Source organism: Chenopodium album, chromosome 8 (genome assembly GCF_948465745.1).
Source record: "Chenopodium album chromosome 8, dcCheAlbu1.1, whole genome shotgun sequence".
In the NCBI taxonomy this organism is placed as follows: domain Eukaryota; kingdom Viridiplantae; phylum Streptophyta; class Magnoliopsida; order Caryophyllales; family Amaranthaceae; genus Chenopodium; species Chenopodium album.
This window is the reverse complement of record NC_137841.1, coordinates 63,359,200-63,368,206: the sequence shown is the minus strand read 5'-3', so window position 1 is coordinate 63,368,206 and position 9,007 is coordinate 63,359,200. Positions and strand designations below refer to the sequence as shown.

The following is a 9,007-nucleotide window of genomic DNA, read 5'->3' as shown; positions in this document are numbered from 1 at the left end:
TTTGGGTAAATTTCTTCTATGCACCTAGTCAATGAGGGATCTAGGCTAGGAATTTGAGAGATTGCTCTTGAGTGTAATTAATTCTCATTTTAATTCTTTCAATTCTTTGCATGATTTATTATCAATTGGATTCTCATTAACTTGTGAATTTTTCAAAGTGGATCTTTGCCCCTGGTAGACTTTATAATATCTTGGTCTTTATATGTGTGTTAGTGTAGTTGTAGTGCCCAATATCCATAAACCGAATTCGGAATAGCTTAAGCATTAGATCGAGAACAATCTAACATTACCGTTCCTTGTGGTTCGACTCCGAACTTACCACTAGACTTGTTTAGGGGTTAGTTTAGGATTATAATAAATTTTGTTTGGTCATGAGGAGGTTAATCAACGACCTAATTTCCCCGCGCTCATAAGTTAATTATAATTTGTTCACAATCATCAAAACTTTACCGCAGAGACAATTTTGCCATATTTAGATAATAAAATAATCCTCTATAATGTTCATAATTCTTGCGATGTAAATAACACATTACAGAGTATCATACAAACGAAATCATACTTAAACATCACATATAAGCATTGAAGACAAAAGAGGATCAGAAGCTCCAACTAGTGTAGTACTATCAGCTTTACATTGCTGTAAAATTTGTACAACCCTTTCAGAGATCACTTCACCCGGTGTAATTATCGGAACACCGGGTGGAAATGGACATATCGATTCCCCACATATCTTTCCAACGGCGTCTTTGATACCAACGTACTTCTTCTTTGCAAAGAAAGCATCTCGTGGAGTGAGTTCCATCTTAATATCACTCCACGGTTCAAAGTCAACACGTTTATTGACTGAATGTGAGAGAGTATGAGACCTTTGATGATAACGCTGGATGAACGTTGGTGACAATATAAAGTTCTTAAACCCTGAAATTAGCCTATCTACATGCTCTTTACAAGTTCCTGGAAGGATTGGAAATGTGATAAATCGCGATCCAGGTAGCTCAGACACCACCTTTTGATCCATATATAAGAAGTCATCAACTTCATAGCCAGAAAAAAAGAGATTAAAGACTCCAATAGTAACCCGTAAGGGATCCATGTACGGGTAATCAAACACGGCATAGCCTGGAATTTGTTTAATTTCTTGTTTAACCTCGGTTGCTAAATTGATGGCATTGTCGAAAATGGTGTGAGATTTTTGTTTCAGATAATGTGTAGTAGCATCTAGTGAAGCTAAGAGTAAAGGACTTGGACTAGTGGTTTGTAGGCTACTAATGCATTTGCCTATTTTTTCCTTGTCTATAAGAGTAGTACTATTATGAGACACATGTAACATGGATGATTGAGTTAGGGAGAATAGCACTTTATGTGTGGATTGGACAACCACGTCGGCACCTTGTTGGAGGGCCGGTGAAGGAAGGGACGGGTGAAACCCGAAATGAGCACCGTGTGCCTCGTCTACGATAAGAGGTATGTTATGGAGGTGACATAGTGTATAGATTTCGTTAAGGTTGCTGCATATCCCATGGTATGTAGGAGATGTGATAAAAACAGCACCTGGTTTGAGACCTTCTGATTCCAATTCCTCAATTGCTTTTTGTACCTAATGACACAAAATAAAGACACATTTCCTACGTTAAGAAATAGTTGCACCATTTAAACTATTAATCTCTTTGATTATCAAAATTTAATATTTTAAAAATATACATTGAGAGTAATTTATTTAACTTTTATTTACTAGTAGTATTCGTGTTGTACGGAGTACAAATTAGTAATAAAACAGGTCAAAATCAAAATATAAATGAGATAACTATTTTTAAATGATTTGGAGCTGGTATTTATTAATTAATTATTGTGAAATGTATCTTTATCAGATTCTCCGTTTCAATTTGTTAGTCCCATATACTATTTTGGGCGTTTCAAAAATATATACCCATATTGAATGTATTCCACTTTTAACTTAGTTTTTATTTCCTATTTTATTCATTTTAAATTTTGATTGGTTAGATTAATTGATTTTGAATTAATGACATGACTCTAAATAAAGAAATTACTTCCTTGATTTATGCAAATATGACTAAAGCTTTCTTTAAAAAATCAAAAAAATTAAATAAGGCAAAACTATTTATGAATTGTTTTTTAATTTAATGTTAGATTCCAAATATTATCCTTTTCTTATTTTATGAGATTGATTCCATATGGGACTATCATCTTGAAACGGAGGGAGTAACTTTTATTTGTATGGTAACTTAAAAAAGCAAGAGCGTGTAATTTTGCATGCTATATAGTTCACCAATGCATACAAAATGGGCTAAGAAATTCACTCTCCAAAAAATCCGTCTCATTCTCATTTTATTTGCCCCATTTAATTAAGGAAAATGTTATGTATAGCCCTTGGGGCTACATATAAACATTACATTAACACTTGAAAATCGTAAAAAGTTAAGAAATTATCAAAATATAAACACTAATAACACTGATTTACGCGTGTTTTTGTTATGAATTCCTAATTTTATATAATTTCCAAGAGTATATTTAATGCTTATATATAGCCTTAGGGTTACATATAACATTACCCTTTAATTAATTTATGCGAGAATTTTCTGGTCAAAGTAGAGCAATTAAATAAAACAGCGGGAATAGCAATTATAATAGATAGAAATAAGATTTCAAACTTACCTGAGGCGGACTGACGACGGTAGATATATCCCAATCAAAATCATATTTAGGAAGGATATACTTAGTAACCAATCCAGAGAACACCATGGCAGAAATCGTCGAAATGTGAGAATTACGGGGGAGAATTAGGGCATCTCCAGGATTACAAGCACCCATAATTGCAGCATGGATTCCACAAGTTGTACCTCCTACAAGAAACCATGTTTTTGAGGCCCCGAAAACATTGGCTGCTTGCTTCTGTGCTTCCAAGATAGGGCCTTTCGGAGTAGAAAGGTTGTCAACCTCAGATATGTCATAAAGAAAGGGTTTATGACCAATGAGTTGAGACATTGATGATGGAATTGCTTAACCTTGTGTATGACTGCTTTCAAAGTATTCACTAATGGAGGGGAGTTATGCCAAGTTGAAGCATCAACGCGATAAAACTGTATATATGTTAAATGAGACATTTCAATACAACGTTACATAAATAATGAGCTAATTACATAATCGATGATTAGAAGTAGTTAATGTCGTGATTTGAACCCCTCTAGCCTCCAACCAACTAGACGAACCTTGATTCTCAGTTAATGTCGTTAATGCTAACAATTACTCTCATATTTATTATCTGCTGATGTTTATGTCTGAATTTATTGTACTTCCTCTGTTCCTACTCCCTTCATTTTTGAATAATTGATACAATTAAATTTGACCTACATGTTAATGCATTAGTTTGAAAATTGATATATTTGATTAAGAAACATTAGTAAAAAAAATATTTATATAAGTTGATATATATTATGAAACTTTATATTAATATCTCTTAACCATGTATTCATGATAAAATTTATTTTTTTATACATTATTAAAAATAACGAAGGAAAAATAAAATATATGAAAAGTGAAAGAAAAAAAAAAAAAGTTAAATGTATCAAATATTTAAGAGAATATGGAGTATATTACACTGGATTCCCTCTATCCCTTAATTTTATCCCATTGTTATTTTTTTTGAAAGTTTGACTATGAATTACCATTAATCTCTAAGAGATACAAAGTACAAAGTAATATAATAATGTGAGATCTTATTAAATTTATCTTATTGTATATTTTAATAATTTTATGTTTCTATAACTTTTATGTGTATGGAAATGAATATGTATATATATGAATCCCATTTTTCATCATTAATTTCTCTCCCCTGAAAATGCTTTAGCAATTGCCAAGTCATTTCTTGTCAAATAAAATAAAATAAAATAAATTGCCAAGTCATTGATCCATGTGGCCATGTGTAGACAGCGTGTTCTTGGATAATGAGGGGTTGTTTAATGAGATTTAGGATGATTTATTAGAAAAGTCGAGGAAGTACTAATAGAGGTCTGATATGCATATGCAAGTGCATAACATGGCAATTTAGTAAATAAAATGCAACTTTTGTGTAACGGTTTGTGAAAATGGAGGGAAAATTAGAACGGAATAGTAAAATTGTGTAATGGTGTGGGACCCTTAGCAGGTTAAAAAAACATTTGACGGAACCCTACATGTACTTCCTTTCCTGAAAGAGGAGACCCACTGAACTTTAGAACCTTCCTCCTCTGAAAAAAAAATTTGAAAAGGTGATGACCTTTTCCTCCATTGTTGAACTCAAAAAAAGTGAAGAAATGGAGGTTTGAAGAAAAAATAAAATCTTAATTTATTCTCCCGTGGTGCGTGATGGAGTACCTTGAAACGACGGAGGATGTGGAAAGGTACAACGGTGGTGAGTTTGGTCTGAGCATCTGCGAAGCCAGTGAAAACGATCTCGGTGAAGGAATAGGTTGCGCGGCGGCGTTGGAGGCGCTTTTAAATGAGGTGAGTGGTAAATTGTTACAACAATGACAATACGATTTAGTGGGTGTTGTTGATTATTTGAGAAAAAGAATCTAGGGTTTTTACATTTACAGTCGTATAAAAAGGTCCATAATTGTGAAATTCTAGAAATGCAATTGCAATTGTATTAGGTTCAGTTGTTGTATGTTATCATGTTCTTGAATTGCATGTCGTCCTATATCCTCTAATTCCCCTGAATATGTAATCCTCGAATTGCTGGTCGTCCTATTTCATCTAATTGGCCAGAATGTTAATGCCTCTCTGCATGTAATCTTAGTTGATCTTGGTATGTTGTGTGTGAATATGGTGTTGTGTGTCTGTTAATTTGTAGTTATGTTAATGTCTGAACAATGCTGACCTTGTAGGGTGATTGTTATATGTGTAACTAAGGTTGTTGTTGGGGAGGAGTCTTTTAAGACTCCAACCAAAGGGAAGGCTAATGTCTCCATCAGTATTCAGATTGAGGAGGAGGGTGGTGAAGTGGAGATGGATGTTGCTTTGCCACCTCCGTCTATTGGAATGATTTTTGAGTCAATGCTTGAAGTGGATAAGTATTTTAGGGAATATGGGCAGCAGAATGGGTTTGGTGTTGTGCGTGCAAGTGGTGCAAATAATGGAAAAGGAGCAAAGAGGAATTGTAGGTGGACGTGTGAAAGTTATGGAAGGCCTGGTCGGAAGAGGAAAAAGGTTGAAGTTGCTTTGGTCTCAGATGCCCAAATCAGTGAAGATGAAGATTTGTGTCCTAAGCGAAAGTCGAAGAAATGTGAATGCCCTGTGTTTGTATATGCACATGTAAACGCTGTAGGTCAATGGGAGATAACGAAGGCTAAAATGGAACATGATGGGCATACTCCAACCCCTAGCAAATCAAAGAGTATAAGTAAATTTAGGAAGAAATTTCTGGTGAAAAATCCCCATATTGTGAAGCAGCTATTTCAAGAAAGAAGGGCAGGCGTTCCTGTTTCTACCATTTATAGAAGTATGGCTAGGCAGAGGAATGGTTTGGAGGGGATGCAGTTTGAGCAAAAAGACCTACACGATGAAGTTTCTAAGGAAAGGAAAAGGGTCTTTGAAGAAGGGGATGCAAAAGCCATGTTTGCATACTTTAAGAGAATGGTGGATGACAATTCGAATTTCTTTCACACATATCGAGTTGATGAAGAAGGAAGGTTGAAGGATGTTTTATGGGTAGACGCAAAGAGTAGGGTGGCTTATGAAGAGTTTGGGGATGTAGTTGTATTTGATTCTACTTATTTGACTAATGAATACAAACTTCCTTTTTGCAACTTTGTAGGAGTAAACCATCACGGCCAAACCATTCTTTTTGGATGCGCCCTTGTTACCCGTGAGAATGTTGAGACTTTTGAATGGGTGTTCTCAAATTGGCTTCGATGCATGGGCGACAAACCCCCCCCCCCCTATTGGTATCCTAACTGACCAGGACCCGGCAATGCGCAAAGCTCTAAAGATTGTTATGAAAGGAACAACCCACAGATGGTGCATTTGGCACATCATTAACAAGTTTGGAAAGAAGTTAGGCAAGCATGAGAAGTACAAGGAGCTGAAGGAGGGGCTGCAACATGTGATTTATGATAGTCTTGATCCTAATGAATTTGAAGAACGATGGCCTGAGGTTATGAAGAAATACAAGGTTGAAGATGATGAATGGTTGGCAGGTAATAATTAATTTATTATATACACCCTTGTTACATTGGTTTAAAATTGGTTGCATTTAATTGTAGCATTTGTAAAATACTATCCTTAATGTGCATTTGCAAAATACAGAATTTTGATTGAAAAATAAGAAAGTATACATATATGTAAAATATGTATTGTGGTGTTGGTGTTATGTAATTTGAATTCCCATGAGTGTCCAGGATTGTTTGAGGAACGTGGAATGTGGGTTCCAGCCTATGTGAAGCACTTGTTTTGGGCTGGGATGAGGACGACGCAGAGAGTGGAAAGCATTCACAGCTTCTTTGATGGATATCTAAGCAAACACACGCTCCTGCATGAATTTGTTGAGCGGTATGTAGAGGCTCTGGAGGTTAGAGCCACAAGTGAAAAAAAGGCTGATGATAACAATGCCAGATATGTCAGGAAGACTTACATTGACTTCCCAACTGAGTTGATCTTCCAAAAGATCTACAGTGATGCAAAGTTCAAAGAAGTCCAGCGAGAATGTACCCGGAGCTTATATGTTAGTCCCATCGAAAAAAGAGTCTTGTCTGAGAGCATCATTGAGCATGTGGTTGAGGATAGAATTTGGTACAAGCCGAAACACTCTTCGAAGGAGAAACCTTCTAAGAGGAAGAGGAGATACAAGATCAGCTTAGATTGTGTTTTAAGGAAGCTTGTTGCGAATGCAAGCACTTTGAGTGCCACGGTATTATTTGTCATCACATCATTAAGGTTTACGAGCTTAACGATCATTACAAAATACCTGAAAAATTTATTCTGAGGCGTTGGAGGAAAGATGTGATAAGGAAGCACACTAGGGTTAAGGTTGCATACCACGATCCAAACAAGACCGAAGAGGTGTGCAGGTTTGACAAAATGATGGTGAAGTTTGGTTCACTTACTTCAAAGGCCTGTGTTTATAAAACCACAACTGATCTTGTCATGGCAACCCTCCAGTTACTAGAAATTCAATTGGATGAAAAACTTTCAATGATGAATGTTACAAACGCAGAAAGAGAAGGTAGAGGTGAGAAGGGAACTCAAATTACCCCATCCACACAGAGACAAGGTAGCTGCTCTAAGGTCCCGAAGGATCCCCCAATGCCGAAGAGGCCTGCTCACAGAACAACTGATGTGAGGTTCCCTTCCTGTGTTGAGAAGTCTAAAAAAGGGGCTAAGACAAAAAACAAAGGTTCACAAAAATCCGCAATGGTGCAACACGAATCACAGCGTACAACTTCGAATGTTACACCCTCATATTCTCAGGTTATGTTCTTTACTTATTGTATGCTTGATGTTGTTTACCTATGTGATAATGTCTTGTAATGGTGTTGTTTTCTTTAATGCAGTTGCCTCCACAACACGGATTTATGTTTCCGTATAGCCCGCAGTCTATAGGAGGCATCCAGATGGTGGATGCTGACGGATCAATAGGGTATTTTATTGGTGTCTCAGACGCGAATACCCCCAAAACTCCTACAACCAACTTGTCTAGAACTGATGGCCAATCTGTTTACAATCATCACTACAGACCACTCATTCCTTGTGCACAAACAGTGGCCTCCCCTAGTACCCCTAAGTCTGCATCACCACTCGGAGGTGCTTCTTCTTCTGGAAAATACAGAACCATTGCTCCTAAACCGATGTTTATACCCATTGCTCCTTATCATCACCAGTATTTCCATCCTTACCACAATCCCCAGTACAATCCCCAGTACAGTCATCCAAACCAACATCCTAATGGTCATCATGAACTTCCTACTGGTACTACGGGTACTAACCAACACTGCAATGGTGCTACTAGTACTAACCAACACTGCAACGGTCCATCAGCCACTACCCCAACAAATTCTGCACAATAGCTAGAGATTCCAGTACCTGAAGCTGTAATATATTCTGATCTTCCTTAGTATAATTTTTTGTAATCGTGGGTGGATCACTTGTTTTGTGATGTAATGGAGTGCTCTTTAACATATTGCATGTATTTAGTAATTACCATTACAATTAATTCGTACTTAAACTTATCTTAGAAATTGTGTTAAATTAAGGATACCACTGGAGATGAGAAGGGTACCACTGGATATGAGAAGGGTACGACCCGAATAAATTTAACTTCAGACTTTGACCTCCATTTGTAGTTTGAACTGACTCGTACTTAAACTTACCTTAGAAATTGTACCACTGGAGATGAGAAGGGTACCACTGGAGATAAGAAGGGTACGACCTTATTAAAGTTAACTTCAGACTTTGACCTATTATAGTGCTGACCTTATAAATTGTATCACTGAAGTTCTGATGGGTAGCACTGTGATGGGTGTACCACTGAAGGGTTTTATACTTAAAATAGTAATAATTGGAGTTGAATTTGTTGCATAATTATCGAGGGGATTCTAAACACTTAAAGGGAATGAAACCGTCATGATTACAAACGTACCATGCGAATATGTGGTGTAGTCAATTCTCAGTATAATAACATATTCCAAAATAGATAACGAATGGTATACCCCAGGGACAATATACACGCTATAGTTAGCGTAATTTAAAGTACATGTTGATTAAAGATGACATATACCCAATGTAAAACCCGAATACAATTTGTAGTTTATATGTTTCACATGTGCGATAATGTATACACTTTGTAGTTTATATGTTTCACATGTCAAACATTTATTTAGTTTTATTTCAACTTTTTTCAGAATTATAACACATTTATATCAAGGTTTTTTAGAATGGTAACCGGTTGCAATGCTCGAATTTAGAATTACTAATGTTGTGTACGCATAATAACCTTTTTATGTTGATCCATTGA

The 9,007-nt window shown here is 36.2% G+C and overlaps 2 protein-coding genes and 1 pseudogene across 2 annotated transcripts; 2 read left to right on the top strand and 1 right to left on the bottom strand.

Annotated features, from left to right (window-relative positions):
* Positions 1-559: 559 nt before the first annotated feature.
* On the bottom strand, positions 560-3,122 carry LOC145643154 (uncharacterized; annotated as a pseudogene).
* Positions 3,123-4,362: 1,240 nt separating this feature from the next.
* LOC145643153 (protein FAR1-RELATED SEQUENCE 8-like) lies at positions 4,363-5,955 on the top strand. The gene is made up of 3 exons (XM_081694309.1): positions 4,363-4,500; positions 4,650-4,660; positions 4,884-5,955. Exons 1-3 carry the CDS (start codon positions 4,363-4,365, stop codon positions 5,953-5,955), a joined length of 1,221 nt encoding a protein of 406 aa, XP_081550435.1.
* A 13-nt stretch (positions 5,956-5,968) lies between these two features.
* On the top strand, positions 5,969-7,261 carry LOC145556232 (protein FAR1-RELATED SEQUENCE 5-like). Its single transcript, XM_081617885.1, has 2 exons — positions 5,969-6,194; positions 6,396-7,261. Exons 1-2 carry the CDS (start codon positions 5,969-5,971, stop codon positions 6,977-6,979), a joined length of 810 nt encoding a protein of 269 aa, XP_081474011.1. The 3' UTR covers positions 6,980-7,261.
* The last annotated feature ends 1,746 nt before the right edge of the window (positions 7,262-9,007 follow it).